This window comes from Lycium barbarum, chromosome 6 (assembly GCF_019175385.1).
Source record: "Lycium barbarum isolate Lr01 chromosome 6, ASM1917538v2, whole genome shotgun sequence".
NCBI classification, from domain to species: domain Eukaryota; kingdom Viridiplantae; phylum Streptophyta; class Magnoliopsida; order Solanales; family Solanaceae; genus Lycium; species Lycium barbarum.
In genome coordinates this window covers 112,136,867-112,155,915 of record NC_083342.1, presented here as the reverse complement: position 1 = coordinate 112,155,915, position 19,049 = coordinate 112,136,867, and the positions used below count along the sequence as shown (strand labels likewise).

General features: G+C 35.4%; 2 protein-coding genes across 2 annotated transcripts; both read right to left on the bottom strand.

The window, feature by feature from the left end:
* Nucleotides 1-1,922: 1,922 nt before the first annotated feature.
* LOC132645533 (C-terminal binding protein AN) lies at nucleotides 1,923-9,092 on the bottom strand. Its single transcript, XM_060362550.1, has 7 exons — nucleotides 8,341-9,092; nucleotides 6,890-7,058; nucleotides 6,660-6,790; nucleotides 3,911-4,699; nucleotides 3,392-3,439; nucleotides 2,540-2,653; nucleotides 1,923-2,261 (listed from the first exon to the last, which is right to left on the bottom strand). Exons 1-7 carry the CDS (start codon nucleotides 8,920-8,922, stop codon nucleotides 2,190-2,192), a joined length of 1,905 nt encoding a protein of 634 aa, XP_060218533.1. The 5' UTR covers nucleotides 8,923-9,092; the 3' UTR covers nucleotides 1,923-2,189.
* A 7,651-nt stretch (nucleotides 9,093-16,743) lies between these two features.
* Nucleotides 16,744-18,765, bottom strand: LOC132644398 (uncharacterized). The gene has a single exon (XM_060360993.1). It carries the CDS (start codon nucleotides 18,763-18,765, stop codon nucleotides 16,744-16,746), a length of 2,022 nt encoding a protein of 673 aa, XP_060216976.1.
* Between the last annotated feature and the right edge of the window lie 284 nt (nucleotides 18,766-19,049).

Genomic DNA, 19,049 nt, shown 5'->3' with positions numbered 1-19,049 from the left:
CGTTTTGACGTACATTCCATTTCATAGTTTCAAATTATGATTTTAAAAAATTTAAATATAAAACTTGACTCACAATTTTATATTTTATAAAAAAAAGATTCATAAATTAGTAAATATTTTTAACAATTACTCTCATCAGTCATTTACCAGCCTTATTAATTTCCACCCACCTTTATTTATATCTATCATGTGAGAGAATTATATTAAAGAGTAGTTATATTACTATTCATGTTAAATTTTCGTTTTTATTGAACTTAAGTTTGATCAATTGATATTGTATTTTTTAGAAGGCCTTCTAATAACGTATTAATTTTGTTATGAACAATGACTTGCTCATTTGGTAAGATTATACAAAAATTGAGAATATTTTGATAGTTTTCACAACTTGTGGGTTTTTATGTCTATAAGATTAAACACAATTTAAGATATCCAAATTACATGTTCAAATATGATTTCAAACCATGGTTTCAGACCATGTCCAAATGGCTCCTTGGTATCCGTATTCGTATTAGAGTCCAACTAAATTCGCATCGTCATTGCAGGATCCATTTTAATGCAATGCTCCCAATATTTTTTTTTATTACAATGCTTGAACCCGAAACCTCTTATTTTTCAACATATAATTAATCGGGAGGAGATAGAACTAAGGTACGGAAAAAAAGGCCGGTAGAACAAAGGGATCACTGATTGACCGCATACAATAAAATATAAAATTTCACTTAGTAATATAATACTATGAGCATGTATGGATGGGCTTATGCCTATAAGCTGTTTGCAGCTTATAAGCTAAAAAAAATAAGTTAGAATAGTCTAACTTATTTTTTTTGGCTTATAAGCCGTTTTCAGCTTATAAGCTGCTTTAGATAAGCTAAGTCAAATGGGCTCAATTATTTTTTTGAGCTTATTTTAAGCACAAAATGACTTTAAGCTCGCCAACCAAACACTCAAAAAAACTGAAAATAACTTATAAGCAACTTATAAGTCAATCCAAACGGGCTCTATATATGGTAACTTTTTATTTGCAAATTGCAACATAATAGTGTGTACAATAATTAGTTTCTATTACAATTTTCTACATAACTATTGCAATTTAATTTTCATAAATTGACTTGTTTTCTAATTTAATGTAATTTTTTGCCTAACGGAAAATTACTTCTGAACAGTGAACACCTTCGTAAAAAAGGCTTATTTGAAATTTTAAATTGAAAATTCTATTTACCTGGCTACCAAAACTTCAGCTCATAAGCAGTATACGCCCATTGTTATTTCTGGTCAGTGTGTACAATATTTAGTTTCTATTACAATTGTCTATATAACTATTGCAATTTAATTTTCATAAATTGACTTGTTTTCTAATTTAGTGTAATTTCTTGCCTAACGGAAAATTACTACTGAACTGTGAACACCCCGTAAAAAAAGGCTTATTTGTAATTTTAAATTGAAAATTGTATTTACCTGGCTACCAAAACTTCAGCTCATAAGCAGTATACGCCTATTGTTATTTCTGGTCATCCAATTTAGGAAAGTTAGGTGCTGAAGTGTCCAATCTCAATACTATATTAAAAACTCACGTCTATACCGTTTCCTCGCTATTGGATAAGTTAAAGTTCCAGTTAGATAGGATATGGTGGTCACCCAACATTGCCACCCACTAGGAGGCAAATCAAGAATAATATAGAACGAATACGGTTTTGTTAAATTTTCTAGTATTTTCCATAAACCATATACTAATACAGTTATGTAGATGCTGTTAGATAAAAGCAGACTGTTCACAATGTTCAAACACGAATTATCCATCTAGGCTTAGTCAAATAAGAAAAAATTACCTAGCATTAATCTTTTGCTTATGCTGAGCAAGTGAGTATAGACTTTGGTGCTAAGGGGATTGAAGCTATCAAGTTAGCAGCTATAAAGCATTAGTCTTTACTCGCAAAGCATGTAAACTTCCATTAAAACGCAACAGTCAAAACAAAAAGCAAGCTACTTCGAATCCTCAAAATACAATAAGCCATTGTCATGGAAAGAAAGAACCCTGACAGGAGGCAATAATGAAAGTTAAACATTAAAAAACTTACAACTCTTGCTTTGAGGGAGACTCAATTCTTTACAAAACTACTTGTGGTAAATTTTCCAAACAAATCAGCACGGCATATGTTAAAAAATCATGCGCAATGGTTCAAAGACACTGCCTAGTCAAGCCATCGAGTGATACCATCTTCTCCAACAGCTGCAAGTACTTCAACGCGTACATCCAAAATAGCCTGCACGTACCAGTGATGGCAACATCAAAATGTGGGTTATTTCTAAAGTGGATGATAGATACGCCTTCCTAAATAACTGATCTCATAATGGACGTAATCCAGTCAAGCAAATTCCCCAGTTCAAAGGATGGAAAGGGGGTCAGGTAGAGATAATTGGAGAGAGTTTTGGAAAAGGGAAAAGAGACATTCTGGGACATATTAACAAAATGGTTACTGTATGCAACTACCATGAGATGGGGCCCAGAGTTTTAAATGTCAGAAGCAGAACAAGAACTTACCAGAGGATTCCTACAATTTACTAGTCGACATTCTTCCATAGTACCTTCAAATGTCCAACTCTCCCAAACATCAAAACTGTGACTTGCAAATACAAATTCCATTCTCCTATTTATCTGCAATATCAGGGTCGGAGGTGAAATCACAGCTTCTATATGATACCAATAAAATCAAGCAAGGTAGAAATCCACAAAAGAATGGCACAACAAAAATAGTATCTCTGATTCCCATTGATACATGTATATGTCAACATCTTGTATTGACGATTAGAACCTTCCCAAAATAAACTTCCTTCAACTTTTGTAGGGAATAACTTCTTAATGGCGAGGTCTAGGCATAAGGAAATGAATTTCTATTATCTCAACTACTGATGCTAACTGAACATGGAGAAAGTATTTGATATACTCCCAAAGTTAAGGATGAAGAACAAAGAGCACTTCAAAAGCTACGGCATCTTCCAGGAGAGGGGTCAAAAGTTTCTACAGATAAAACAAGATTTTTTTTTTTTTGGTTTCCTACCCGGTGTCAGATACCCAAATTGGGGCCCGATTAATCTGGATTCGCGCCGCGTAAGGCCCATTTAAGAAGGAAGCGCTCCCTAACAGGATTTTTTCCATGTCCCAGGCTCGAACCCCAGACCTCTGGCTCGTCCACAGTTGTATGTTTATCTAAGTGAATTAACACATAAATGTATCTCAAACTAAAAGTTCCTACTTCATAGCATGTGTAGAAGCAACAAAGCTTTTGCAGTTCCCTAATGGTTCATAAAGCACAATAAAACCCCAAAATACTGCACCAAGAGGCAGTGTAGATCAAGGATGTTTTATAACAACAATTACAGTGATAAACCATACCTGTAATAACTTCCCGCCAGCAGTAAATGATCTCAACCCAATTGTATCCTGAAAGAGAACCTCAGAGTCATTATATGTGTTCACAAGGCATTTGTTTAGGAAACTTTGTTGAAATCTTGTACAGACTCTTTCCAAAAAAGATGTTTTTTTTTTTGACAATGTTAACATAACTCTTTCCAAAAAAGATGTATGTTCAAAATTTTCCAAGAAGTTTCTGCAAATAGTTTTTAAAAAAATCTATACTTCTTAAGTGGCTTGACCGCTTGAGGGAGTTGTAAACGAGTTCTTCTACTCACAGAATACACACAAAAAAAAAAAAAAAAAAAACTACAAAATCCAGTTTTCTTTTTGCACAACTTCTTTTTCTAAAACATTTTCCAGAAGTTGTCCAAATGGCTCCTAATTCTCCTAACCGACACCCTCAACAGAACCCAAAACACTATGCTGATAGTTAACCACTAACTGAAGGTCGAGGGCAGCCACGCTGCAACAGGAAAAGCAAATTTCTTATGAGAATACCTTGCTTCTAGAAACCACAAGGAACTGTGCTGCTGGGTCCCTCTTTGTAACATCTGACATTGTGTCGAGGAACCAACCACCCCCTTTAACTCTTTGTCTGGAGACATGCAAAGCGGGATGATGTCTTGCATGTAAAGCTATTACATAACCATCCTTCAGCAGTTCCGCAGATTTTCTGCTGAGATCCGCACCTTTTTTTGAGAGCTTCTCCACTGATGATTCCTGTATTGATTCAATTGATGTCTTCCTACCTCTTAAATCTTCTGGAGAAGCAAAACGTGAACTGGAACTCACACCTTGATCTGTTCCGCTCATTGTAGCCCCATCTTCATGGTGTGACGTACTCTCCTTTTCAAAGGTCAAATGATCATCCACTTTGTGTTGTGATTTTTGGCGTCCATGCCGCTTTTTAGCCTTTTTACCTGATCGACTTCTCTTTACTTCAGATCTACCAGAACTATTTTGAGATACCACGGAGCCTTGGAGCTGACTAGGTGATTCCCTCGAAACACTCACTAATCTTTTCTGAGAGCTGTCTGCAACATCTTCATTGGGCTGCTGACTAAGAGAACCCTGCAGCGTGCTTTCAACATCTTCTATTTGGTGTACTTCATTTTCATACCCTATCTCGCTTTCCTCTTCTTCATCAGACACAGAATCCTTCGGAGCAACACCATCCAAGAAGAATGACTGCAGCATAGAAATAGCTTTCTCCCTTATTTCCATCCACACTTCTTCACTATAATCTGCGCTGCGTGGCAGTATCAGGACATTGGGCATCTCCCTTACCTAATCCAAAGATCATCCACCTCCGTCAATTAAAAGAAACTACTGAAATACAATATTTAACATCGCAAATTGCTGATATCAAATTAACATAAATCCAAGAATCCAAATGTGACAAATAGATACCACGAACAAACATTGGCAATCTCCAGCTAATAATCCCCAATTCTGCCTTAATTGGAAACGAAGTGGTGCAAAATTAAAAAAGGACTTCACGCTCCTCAAAGTCCAAGGGTATACAAAAAATACAAAAAAAATAAATCTTACTAAGAACTCCACACACGTCTAACCAGGCCCACCCAAATATCAGAAATGTATGAGTTCACTGTGTCTCATAGTCGAGACAGCTTCTTACAAGCAACTTAATTAAATACCATATACTAGTAGTTTCTCAAGAAAAATGCCATATAGTAGTATTTATCCTACATGTTTGGTTAGTGATTACTAGGGAAAAGGTTTGATATCATCAAGACAGCTCTACAATGATAAGTTGTACAGAGTTTTCCTTTCAATCAGCTTAAATTTGTAAAAGGAAAAATGTAAGAAAGTTATAAGAAAAAATAGATTTTTACAAAAGTCCAGTGAATTATCAGAATCAGTGATTAGGTTTGGAGGACCCCAGAACTGATAGTTTTTGACTCATGGATGAGTAGATAGTAGGGAGGTCTGTGTCCACTCTACCCTCTCTGGACCCCACTTTGTGGGATTATTCTGGGTATGTTCTTGTTGTTGTAGATTCCAAGAAAGTAGAGCAGACATTGCAAAAAAGTCACAATAAGGCACAACCCTAACTACTTTAAAGGCCTTTAGAGGCAACAATAGAAAATATTGCAATAGTAAAAGAAATAACAAAAGAAGAAACGAAAATCGAAAACAACACGAAAATCGAAAACAACAACATTCAGGTTGTTGGGCTTCACTTGGGTCATAACGTAGTCATCCATAAGAGAAGATGAAATGCCAGCTCTCTGCCCCAACTAAACTTATGGAGCATAACAAGAGAAAGGTGTAACGAAAAGTTCAGAACTAAGCATTTCAAAAGCATCCTGGATCCCTTCTCTAACCAAAACTAGTGTTCTGGAGGGCAAACACCTTGACAAGGGTAGGAGATTAAGGACGCCTGCTAGACTACACCATACATATTTTAGTTCCTCATTGTATATGCATCAGGTGGAGTTCAGTCTAATAGCTAAGGATAAGAATCACTAGCATGCATTGGACTTAGGGCTATAACACCTTGGAATAACTAGCATGCATTGGACTTAGGGCTATAACACCTTGGAATAGAACTCATTCTCCGTGCTCCAAAATTAATTCATTTTAATATGTGCGACCCAATTTTCAATCTCTAAACTGCAGCACAATATCTATCAAACAAGTAAGAGCCCGTTTGGATTGGCTTATAAGTTGCTTATAAGCTGTTTTCAGCTTTTTTGAGTGTTTGGCTGGCCAGCTTAAAGTCATTTTGTGCTTAAAATAAGCTCAAAAAAATAATTGGGTCCATTTGACTTAGCTTATCTAAAGCAGCTTATAAGCTGAAAACAACTTATAAGCCAAAAAAAATAAGTTAGACTACCCTAACTTATTTTTTTTAGCTTATAAGCTGCAAACAGCTTATAGGCATAAGCCCATCCAAACAGGCTCTAAGCTCTCACAGTAAGGCAATTCACCAACTTTCTCCATAATTTCCAAAACCAGTACCCTATCCCTCATAGGTATATGAATTTCACCTGGGCAAATCATTTGTATAAGAACTTCAATTATTACCTGCTCTCACTGTCTCTTCCACAAAAGGAAGACATTTTGAAGAAACGGCAGAATTCAAATTTCAAAGACGGAAAACTCAGTCCCACCATTATTTACTAGAAAGCATGCCATTAATGAGAGAAATTCAACTAAAAGAAAGCTGTTTATCCAAATATACTCCTATCATTCAATCATACCCTAAGACTATTCATCATACCCATGCTTCCATCCATTGTGGCCCTTCAGCACCATCCAAAGCACAGCCGGCAATGCTTCCCTCTATTAGAAGTTGTTTCACAGCACAATCATCTAACAGTTGGCAGCTACCGGTGTTAACAAGAAATGCCCCTGCATAAAATGATCAACAAGTCATCCCCTTGAGAGGGAAAATGTGGGATTGGGGCAACAGGGGACTACTTCAGATACATATCCAGTAGAAAAAGATACCAGGCTTTAAGTGCTGCAAGCAATCTGCATTGATAATTTGAACTGTTTCATTTGTTAGAGCACAGTGTAATGATATAAGGTCACTTGCAGCAAGTAAATCATTAAGGGTATCCATTCTCCTGGCAGCAGGTGGGAATCTAATGGAGTGTCTGCTCATTTTTCCATTTCCCTGTAAACATTTTAGAAATGAAAACTTTGTTAGCACGCATTGATACGAAGCATTAATACTTATATCAGCAATTCTTCATTCTGCTGTGATATTTTCCCTATCCAAAACTTCACAAAGAAACACGGGTAGGTGCTATTTTTGTGTATAAGAGGGGAACCCAAATTGAAGGTGCTATTTTTGTGTTTAAGAGGGGAACCCAAATTGAATATTCAGTAGTTTTGCATTATATATTTCATTTAAGAAATGAAAAATCTGCTCATTAAACTTGATGTTTTCAACCAAAAAACATCAACTTATATTTCAATTGAGCAATGAAAAATCTACTCATTAAACTCTTAATTTTCAACTGAGATACATCAACTTATATTTCATTTAAGCAATAAAAATCTACTCATTAAACTTGAAGTTTTCAACCAAAATATATCAACTTATATTTCAATCAAGCAATGAAAGTTTTACTCATTAAACTTGAAATTTTCAACATAATACATCAACTTTCCTACCTCAACATCAAAATAGAGCAGGATCATGTTGATTGATTGATATATCCAGTTAAGCTATGAATATGTAGTCAATAAAGTTGAAAATTTTCAACAGAAACACATCAATTTCACTACCTCAACATCAAAATATATCAGGATCATGTTGATTAATTGATATTTTTCAGTTAAGCTATGAAACTTCAGTCAATAAAGTTGAAATTATTTAACCGAAACGCATCAATTTCCCTATCTCAACATCAAAATAGAGCACACTCATGCTGAATGATAAACTCCGAGTAGTTTTGCAGGATATATTTCATTTAAGCAAAGAAAAATCTACTCATTAAACTTGAAGTTTCCAACCGCAATAAATGAACTTATATTTCAGTTTAAGCTATGAAAATTTAGTCAATAAAGTTGAAATTTTTAACCCAAACACATCAATTTCACTGCCTCAGCATCAAACTATAGCAGGGTCATGTTTATCAATCGACTGAGACATTTCATTTAAGCTATGAAAATATACTCAATAAAGTTGAAATTTTCAACAGAAACACATCAATTTAACTACCTCAACATCAAAATATATCAGGATCATGTTGATTAATTGATATATTTCAGTTAAGCTATGAAACTTCAGTCAATTAAGTTGAAAATTTTCAACCGAAATACATCAATTTCACTACCTCAACATCAAACTATAGCAGGATCATGTTTATTGACTGATACATTTCATTTAAGCTATGAAAATATACTCAATAAAGTTAAAAAATTTAACCTCCGACGCATAATTTCAGTACCTCAACATCAAAATAGAGCACACTCATGTTGAATGCTAAACTCCTGTTAGCCAAAGACCTAGCCGAAGCAGATCTACCTATAATCCCTAGTACAAGTCCACGACACCGCCGCATTCCACGACACAACGGCTGAACTGAGCCAAGCCAACCTGAAGCCGATAAAGTATGCCGAGAAAGCAAATGAGTACGGCGTAGCAACCCTAAGATAAGCGCCATAACAGTATCCGCAACTTCCTCAGCACGATTAACATCCACGTGCACAAGCCGTGTAAGTCCTAGGTCAGAAGCGAGTGCTGAGTCGACGGCTCGGTCAGATGAGCCGAGACAGAGAATGAGTTGCCATGAACGGAGGCGCCGTTGTGCGGCGCGTGGGAGGAACGCGAGTGAGTGAAGAAGTACGGCTGTAGCTGACTCGATCCGGGCTTCGGCTAAGCGACTGAGAGGTACGTGTTCGATAACTGCGATGCCGGAGAGACATTCTTGTTCTAAGCATGTGTCTTCGATGCAATTGAGAGTTATTACTAGAGGAACTTGTTGATGTTGAGTAAGCGAAGACGACGTCGTTTTGTTGTGGTGAGACATTGTTGTTGTTGTTGTTGTTGCTTTGCCGGAGATCTGGATTTAGATACGCCGGAGAACGGCGGCGAGCATTTCCCGTCTTTTTCTCCGGCGAGTTTTAGAAAGCAATGAGGTGTCAGTTTTTGGGCTAAAGAGTTGTGGGAGACCCTAGTCTTCTCTTTCTCACTTTTTCGGACAAAATGACAAAAATGGTCCCTTTTGTTTTAATATAGGTTCAAAATAGTCCCTTGAGTATGCACTTGCTCCCTTTCTTTTAAAATGTTTGTCTCGCTTTCTTTTTTCAAACATAATGCCTCTTTGTTTTTTGGGGTTAATTTCAACTTTTCATATGACATGTTTAAGATTACAAGACTAAAAAGTATTTTAATACATTCTACATATCTTTAATTTAAGACCATAAAATTCAAAAGTCTTGTTTACTTTCTTAAATTTAATGACAAGTCAAAACTACACAAAAAATTTGACACTGAGAGAGTAACAATTTTAGTTCTTTAAGTTTGTCAAAAGTTAACATTTTTAGTCTCCATAAAATACTTGCTGAACTCCGTAAAATACATACCAAACTCTGTCAGTTAGATTTGACGGAAACAACGAAAAGAAAAGACTTAACTATAACCATCAAAAAAATCTCATTAAATCCTAAGATATGAAACACAAAAAATTACGATAGGCACTTAAAAGATAAGGGGAAAAAAAGCATAAACTACACCTCAAATAGTTGCATTAGACTCTAGATATAAATTAAAAATAATAAAAGCTACAAAAATTGTACCTTTAAATATGAGTTCCCCTGATTTCGTTTTTTCCCCACTGTTTCCCTCAAATCTAACAGACAGGGTTCGATAAATATTTTATGGAGACTAAGAGTGTTAATTTTCAGCAAATTTAAAGAACAAAAAATGTTAAGTGCATACTTAAGAGATTATTTTGAACCTATCCTGAAACATAAGGGACCGTATTTGTCATTGTCTCCACTTCTTCGTGTCACACTGGTCACTGGCCTTGTGACTTTCTCTTTTTTCTAAAACAGCCCTTAATAGTTACTTTATTTTTCAATCAAGTCCCTAATCTAAGGGAATATACTTGGGCAACGTGATGGAATCATGGTCTGGACTATTTATGTAGGATATCTTTTTGCTTTTCCTTTTAAATTTTTTTTTTCCTATTTTGGGGATTTAGTTGAAAAAAGTATTGGCGTTTGGACAGATTTTTTTTGAAATAGCTGTTGAAAAATTGAAATTTTACCTGAAAAAAACAAAATTGTGATTATCTATTTGTTTTTCTATTTCCACAAAGCGTTTTGAAAGCTAAAATCTACATTTTTCATGTACGGTTGCCGAAAAAAGTTATGTTTAAATATTAGTTTAAGAATATGAGATCATATTATTCTAACAAAATTATCATCTTCTTCCCAATGCCATTTACTAGATAAGAAAAAGATCATAAAAGTATAGTAAGAAAATAGATCATATAGTAATCGACTAACTAACGTTTGGATGAAATTCAAATTTCACATTTACATGGTTTATGATATAAATAACCTAGAAATAACACAATTTAACATGATAATTAAATAAACATATATTTAATAATCTTTCAAATTAAATTACAAAAATATTTACTACATTTGTAACTTCATTTATCATTTGTTCATTATCATTAAAATCTTTTATTCCTTTCTACTTGCAACTTATGAAAAATCATAAAGTGATTAATTTGTAAACACGTATTTTGTTATATGAGACAATGATTCGTCTTAACTTTCACTAATGTTCACGACAAAAATATAAAGCGATTGAAAATCATTTTTATTTGAACTTAACTATATTCTTAAATCAAATTAAATATCGTCGACATCATGGTTGTGATGATACTTTTTCCTCCGGACATATTGTCTGATAAAAATCTTGGCTTCAATAACAATATTTTCAAATCTTGTGATAATTAACTTTGTATTGTTACACAATCTTGAAGATTAATCTATAATATAAAACAAAATCATGACAACAAAAATGAGGCTTATTGATATTAACTTGGAGTAAGTTATCAATATATTTTAGTCGGTTTCTAGCTTGTCAAGTGCAATGTTTCTTTTTACTTAACAACTCGGTATTCTTATTACCGTAATTTTCAATTGGTCTCAATCATTTTTCCTTCACAATTACTTATTACGTAGTTCTTAATAGTTCTGAATCATCCACGTGTTATACTAATATTATTAAGACGTTTCAGTTAAAAAATTACGTGAAACTATCGTTATTACTATTTTATTTTTAACGTCAGGAATCACTACAACTACCTAGCTATGACCTTTACTTCATCCAATTCCATAATGCATCGCCACCAACCACCTTCATTATTAACCATAATAGACCACTAACCACCTCCACTACAATTCTCAACAATATAACCACCGTAAACAACCATCAACAACAATCGCCTCTACCATCATTAGCATCTACGAGGGGTGACAAAAATAGCCCAAACACATTTGACCCATCTAACTCGCTCAGGCTTTAATGGATTTGGGCTGGAGTAATTTTGAAGATGGGTTATTTTAGGCTAAGCCCAAATTAACCCGTCACAAATCATCAGCCAAAACTAATCAACTGTCATTAGGGGTGGGCATAAACACCGAAAACCGAAAAACCGGACCGAACCGAATTAGTTCGGTTTTTTCGGTTTTTCGGTTCGGTTTCGGTTTTTTTAAATTTTCGGTTCGGTTCGGTATTCGGTTCCGGTTCACCGGTTTTTCGGTATTCGGTTAAACCGAAAATTTAACAAATATTATTTCAGATCACTTAGCTGGTATGGTTAGCCCACTCCACTTTGTGTCTTTCTTAGGCCCATTTTGTGAACTATCCAAGCCCATCCTACTAACCCAAATTAGTATTACCACTGTAGGTTACCAGCTATCTATCATTCTATCCAATAATCCTAATTCCTAAGTCCAACTCGTCTCCTGACTCTCCAGTCTCCTCTAACGCTAACTTCAACCCTAACGCCTCCTCCTCTCATCTCCTCTCCTCCTCACGCCTAACTTAACAGTCCTCACACGATCCACACTGATTTGTCCAAGTTCCAACGGCAGCGGGAGTTCTCAGGCACCTTACGGCTTACACCAAGGTAATTTCATTTTCTCCTTATAATTTCTTTGTTTGATTGTTCTTTCCTTTTCATAAGTTTGAACCTTAATTTATTTTTTCACCGAACTCTAGCTAGTTTTGGATAAAGAATCACTGAATTTGTAAGTATTGGGTTGGATTTGTTTTAAATTCTTTTCCTTTTCAGTAAAGTTTAAATCTTTATTATGGGTGTTAAATTTTCTTAAATTATCAATGGGTATCTTTAGAATTGTAAAGAAAAGAAGAAGATAACATTTGTTCTTGTAGTTTTAGAGCTCTATTTTTTTTTCTTCGAAACTGCAAAGAATTCCCAAAAGAGGTTAATTTGTACGTCCCTTTGTTATTTGCTTTAGTTCTACTTAATAGTTAATAGCCTTATTAGCAAGAAAAGAGTGCTGAAACTAAAGTAATACAGTATGACTTAGCCTTCTTCACTGAACTTATCTTGTAATAATTACTTTAATGACTTTTATGGTCTAAAAGTGGTAACTGTTGCTAACTTGCTATAGAGCTTCTATCTTATAGTTTCTCTTTTTAATTTGTCATAGATGGTGGATGAAAGTCATGAAACTAGACTAAGTTGGGAAATGTCTTGAGCGTCAACAAGAGAGGCAAATTCGCCTTCAAATTTGAGCTAGTGGTTTAGTTTTGCTACTGCTGGCTACTGCTACTTATTTTTGTGCCAATTTGGCTGCTGCTACTGATAAGCACCCAGAAAGGCAACACTATATTTTGCTATGTGAAATTACTGCTACTGAATTGATCTAATCTCCTTTTTCTTCTTTATTTTGGTGACCAAATGCCATGTTTGTGTAGCCATCAGTTAGATTTAGTGATGGCTACTGTTTTTTGTATTAGTGATGGATCAGCAGCCAATCCATGGAACCTATGCAGTATGCAGCAAGTGAAAGAAGCTAGATGTGTTGTAAGGATAATTCCTATTTGGGCTGCAGCAATTGTATACCATATTGCAATAATTCATCAGCTTGAGTATTTGTTGAACTGCTTATCAATGTGGGCTGCTGCTACTGATTTTTGTATCTACGACTGCTAGTTTGCTACTGATTTTTGTGCCAACTTGGCTGCTGCTACTGATTTTCGGGTGGGTTGCGTCTTACTTGGCTGCTGCTATTTTTCCTTGGCTGCTGCTATCTGCTACTTATTTTTCCTGTTTCGTGACATCTCAAATCAATCAAGTATCCCAGTCTCCAACAAGTAGAAAACCGAATTAGAAAAACCGAAATCGAACTGAACCGAACTTAAAAAAACCGAACCGAACCGAATTAATTCGGTGCGGTGTTCGGTGTCCACTTTCAAAAAATCGAAACCGAAAAAACCGAACCGAAGAACCGAACGCCCACCCCTAACTGTCATTCATTCAAAAGTATAAAAGATGCAACGTGATTAACTTTTTTTAAGTATTTTTTTTGACATTTATTTTTTATTTATTTATTTAGATTTTTTTATTTCCAAAAAGTATTTGGATTTGATTTTCAAAATGTCATTTATTTAGAAAAGCATGAGCAGAGAATATTTGCAATCAAAGAGTATCAATATTATTAGTTTCTCAAAATGTTTTAAAAGTGGGTAAGTTGGGCGGGTTGGGTTATGACCCCTCATTTAGCCTATCTTGACTCAGCTCATCTTAACCCAAGTAAGTTTTGGGCAGGATTGGGCATTGACTCATCTATTAGTTCAGCCCATCCTGACCGGCCCAACAATAGCCCTAACGACCCATTTGCCACCCCTAGCATCTACATATCACACAATTTAATCTCCCCACTAGTCGATCTCTACCAACAACTGCCTTTATCGTCTAACTTTTACTGCACAATCACCACCTCTGTTACTAGCTAACGTCAAACATCCATATGTAATTTGTGGCCATCGATACCCAACCAATACTATTGACCGTTATTGTATACATAGCATGGGCGGAGCCACCTTAGGCGAAGGGTGGTCAGGTGCATGCCCTTCGTTGGTAAATTACGTGATGTACATAGGTTAAATGTTAATTATTATGAGTATATATCTAATTTTGCATACGCTTAACACAAGTGAGAAGAAAATTCGCACACTCTTCACCAAATTTCTGGCTCCGCCACTGCACCAATGACCGCCACTGTTACTATCATCGTTGAGCGTCACCAACTCCAACCATCACCCTCAGCTTTTAGAGTACGCTTTAGCATAGAAATAATTTATACAACATCTGTAACACCTCGTAGCTTCGGGCGAAGGTTTGACTCATAAGATAATAATATAATGGAACCAATATGAGGGTTATAGGAAGTGTTTTGAAAACTAATCAAGTCATAAGGAATGTCTTTGGGCAAAGCAAAGTTAGAAGTCACTCTACGGGGCATGTTTGCGAGTGAGGTTGTAGAAGGTCTTACTTCCAACAATCGTAACCCCTTTATTAATTAGGAATTTCGGAAAACTTCCTAAATGAAAGTTGTAGCCCTTTGAAATACCTTTCCAACGGTACATTATGGGGGTCAAGGGGACATCTGTACAAAAAGTTATGGTCATTTTACTGAAGGATTACAAAGCAGTCCGTTCACTGGTCATGTTATACGAACTAGTTATACGGCCCATATAATTTTATACGGACCGTATAACTCGTCCGTACTTCATGAAACCTCAACTCGACGTTCTGTTTTGTGCCATGATATAAAATATGGTCATATTATACGGACCGTATAACTTTATACGGACCGTATAATATGTCCATATAATTTCCGCCTCACTTTTGTATAAATTCAAGCCTTGAGTACTTTCATTTCATTATTCACAATTCCAAGCCCTAGCAACAATCCAAAACATTAAGGTAAGTCAATCCAAACCCTTCCAACTCAATTCTAACATATACTCTAATAATCTAAGCAAGAAATCATTGTTCCTAATCTAGGGTTTTTAAGAAAACCCATCTTAAGGTTCAAGGATCAAGATTTAGGAAATCTTCTCCAAAATTCAAGTCTTTAATTCAAGTTTTGGAGCAATTAAGGTATGTAGAACTTCCATCCACATGTGGGAATTTCTACGTTCTCCCCATGCTCCGTTTCTTGATATCCATGAAGTTCAAACCCTAAGGCATTAAACCCAACATATTGGTAGCCCATATTTATGTATTTAGGTATATGAATTTTGTATCTATATTCGTTATTGTATTCCTAATCTTCCATTACGGTTATTAGGAACTCTATCCATGAATCATGAATTCTTCCTCATGTATTCTCATTATGTTTATATGAAACCTTATGATTCTTATCTAGCAAGTTACAAGCATGTTTTCAAGTCAATTATATATATAATTATGAACTATTGTTATTACTCATGAATCAAGAACATGTTTGCAAGACTATGACAAGTTATCTCATGAAACCATGTTACAAGATATTTCATGAAACCATGTTACAAGATATTTCATGAAACCATGTTACAAGTTATTTCGTGAAATCATGATTACAAGTTATTTCACGAAAATCATGGGCTTCTTAGCCAACTATATCATGTTCATATTTTTGGGATTTCCTTAGTTAACCGAGAAGGCTCAGTAAAGCCTGAAACTTCGTAGCCACCGTAGGATAAGGGTTGTCAGCAAGGAGGCAACACCTTCATTATGCAGTTTGGATCCTTGCATGCTTATTATTACTTAAATCTTATATCCCTGGCAAGGTGTGAGTGTTCTGTTGGTAGGACGCAAGTACCAAATCATGTTGTCGGTTATACTATAGCATTCCACACGTTACAAGCAGTTTTATATACATGTATTTCCATTGATTTATTATTTTTAGACTTTACTCACGTTTCATGCTCATGTTCAAGTTATATTCAGTTTCAGTGCATGTCCTATACCTATGTTGTGCCATGTTCTTTATTTCAGCAGGTTTTACATACTAGTACTATTCACCATGTACTAACATCCCTTTTTCTTGGGGCCTGCACTTCACGATGCAGATACCGATTTTCAGGAGCATACACCTGCGCAGTAGGATCACCTCAGTTATCAGCTTATTGGTGAGCCCCACTTCTCTCGGGGTTCAACATGGAGTCTGCACTAGTATTTAGTTTATGGTAGTCCAGGGCCATGTCCTGGTAGTTAGTATTCAGACATGTTTTAGAGGTTTCATAGACAAATGTTAGTTCACAGAGTCAGTTATGCTTTTATGTTTGCAGACTATTACATTTTCATGATTTTTCATGCTATGAGATAATTTCAAGACTTTATTCCGCAATTACATTTTCATGATTCATTTAAATTGCATCATATAGATTATATTGTTTTGATGCCCATGTTAACAAGTAAGCCATGAGCAGAGGCGGAACCAGGATTTCAAGTCTGGGGGTTCGAATCATAAGACAGGACAACGACTTCAAGCTAATGTATAACAACTGTTAAACTAACGAACAAGTATCGGTATTTCATATATTCAAAAAGGTGACAAACTACTTATACACTATATAAATATAAGCATTATCATTACAGTTGCACTCGACGAGTTGTCATCTTTTGAAAACGATCAATGATCGCATCATTAGGTACACTTTTAAATACTTCATCCTCTATATAACAAACTAAACAATCATTCAAAAAGTCATCACTAATTCTACTTCGCAAGTCATTTTTTGATAAACTTCATTGAGGAAAGAGCTCTTTCCACTGCTGTAGTAGCCACGGGTAATATCAAGCTTAACTTCACAAGCAAATAAACAAGTCCCCATGTCTTGTGTGCATATTTGATTTAACCAACGTCATCGAAAGATCTCCAAGTCCTTTCAAATTTGAAAAAGCTTTGTCCACTTCTCTCACATAGTAAATATAATTATCAAGATCAAAACTAAGATCATCAAGCTTGGAAGCACCGAACTCATTTGGATAATAAGTAGCAAGTTTCGTGATCCTGTTTTTATCATAATTTGCAAAAGAATTCTCGGGACTCAAACTAGCCATGCCAAGAAGTAGATCAGTATTCACTTCACTAAAACGATTGTTAAGCTCTGAAAGTTGCAAATCAATAACAACATAAAAAACTTCCACACGCAAATGATGAAAATAGATAACACTTGAGCTTTTACGCTTCGACTTTCCAAGACCATACTTCTCATCCATTTCAGGGATCATAATACCATTCTTTTCACAAAATAAGGAGACGTCTTCTACCAAAGAATTCCATTCAGATTCCCTCATCGATTGCAATTTTCTTTTTGTGAAATCAACAAGCTTCATAGCACTAACAATATCTTGATCTTTTCGTTGCAAAGCTATATTCAAATCATATGTAATCGCCAAAATTTTCAACATCAAATGCAACATGTAGATAAACTCATAAGATCTAATGTCTTCCACTAGACTTTTTGCCATTGCTTTCTCATGATAATTTGCACCCTCATTTGCAAGAACTCCAAGTACATGCACAATTGATGAGAATAAGGAAATGAAGTTACGTACCGTCTTAAAATGAGATCCCCAACGGGTATCACCAGGCCTTTGAAGTCCAAGTTCTTGATTTAAACCACTTCCCGTATGAACTTCACCGAGCACTAGTAATTCCTCTAATTTTTCAGCTTGATCATCTCGAAGCATCTCCCTACGCTTAAATGAACCTCCAACGATATTTAAAACATTGGCAAGAATGTCAAAAAAATTATTCACATCATGATGTTTTTTTGCAACGGCTACAAGAGTCAATTGCAATTGATGAGCAAAGCAATGTACGCAATATGCCGAAGAATTATCTTTCAGAATCAGAGTTTTAAGACCATTAATTTCTCCTTGCATGTTACTAGCTCCATCATAACCTTGTCCTCGCATTTGAGATCGACTCAAAGAATGGTCTAAAAGCAAAGAATAGATCGCTTCTTTCAATGACTTTGCAGATATATCTTTCACATGAACAAGACCAAGAAATCGCTCAATAACTTTACCCTCCTTGTTTACATATCTCAAGACAAGAGCCATTTGTTCCTTATGAGAAACATCCTTAGACTCATCAACCAATATCCCAAAGTAATCTCCGTTCAAGTCTTTAATAATTGCATTCACTGTTTCTTTTCCACAAGAATTCACAATGTCTTTTTGGATATCGGGAGAAGTCATGGTGTTATTTTTTGGAGCTTTTTCTAGTATCACATTTTTCACATCTTCCTTCTTATCTGCATACCACTTTAAGAGATCTAGAAAATGACCCCTTCTTGTAGAAGTTACACACTCATGGTGACCCCGGAAAGGCATTCCTTCTTTTAAAAGATACCTTATCACATCAACCGAAGCATTCAAGCGAACCCGATAATCACCTTTAAATTTCTTGAAAGGCTTGTCAAATGAAGTTAGAATAGATTGTTCTTGATTCATTAAATCTAGCATCATCATGAAACATCGAGTATGAACACTATTCACTTCACCCACATGCTTTTTAAGCCTTTCTATACCTTTATTCCAACTTCGAAAACCTTTCGTTGTGAAAGCATCACTTACTTTTTTTCCATACCCTCCAAGCTCATTTTTAAACAAGTAACAACATAAGCAAAATGCTGCATCTTTTTTAACACTATATTCTAACCATTGAGAATATGGATCGTCAAACCAATCGGGATTAAAACGACGCAATTCTCCTCCAATATCTCTACCTGGAAATTCAAATTCTTCAGGTTGGCAAGGTTTCTTTAGTATGTAATATCTCCTCATTCGGTCACGTATATTAGGAGAAAATTTCGACATTTGTTTCCTTTCAGCAGGATCTGATTTAAGATCCAAATCGGCCAACACTTTGTCATTATCCGATGCATTGAAAAGATTGACAGGCGACGAAGAACTTGGCTAATGAGAACTTGGCAAAGGAGAGCTAGGAGTAGTATTTGAAGGAGCTTGAGGCTTGAAGAAATTCGTGATCATCTTGACTTTTGCTTAAAGATCCTAAAAGTCAAGAAAACACAAATTACACTTCAAATTTTAGAGAGCGTACAAAAGCAATATATAATCTGCTGTAGTTCACAATAGATTTT

What these genes read in the sequence shown, in the direction of transcription:
- LOC132645533 (XM_060362550.1), bottom strand. Translation starts at nt 8,922, where the DNA reads ATGTCTCACCACAACAAAACGACGTCGTCTTCGCTTACTCAACATCAA. An exon ending in CTTGCAGCACTTAAAGCCTG is followed by an intron (nt 6,791 to 6,889) that starts GTATCTTTTTCT and finishes CATTTTATGCAG; the next exon opens with GGGCATTTCTTGTTAACACC. An exon ending in TAAATTGTAGGAATCCTCTG is followed by an intron (nt 2,262 to 2,539) that starts GTAAGTTCTTGT and finishes TGGTACGTGCAG; the next exon opens with GCTATTTTGGATGTACGCGT.
- LOC132644398 (XM_060360993.1), bottom strand. Translation starts at nt 18,765, where the DNA reads ATGTCGAAATTTTCTCCTAATATACGTGACCGAATGAGGAGATATTAC.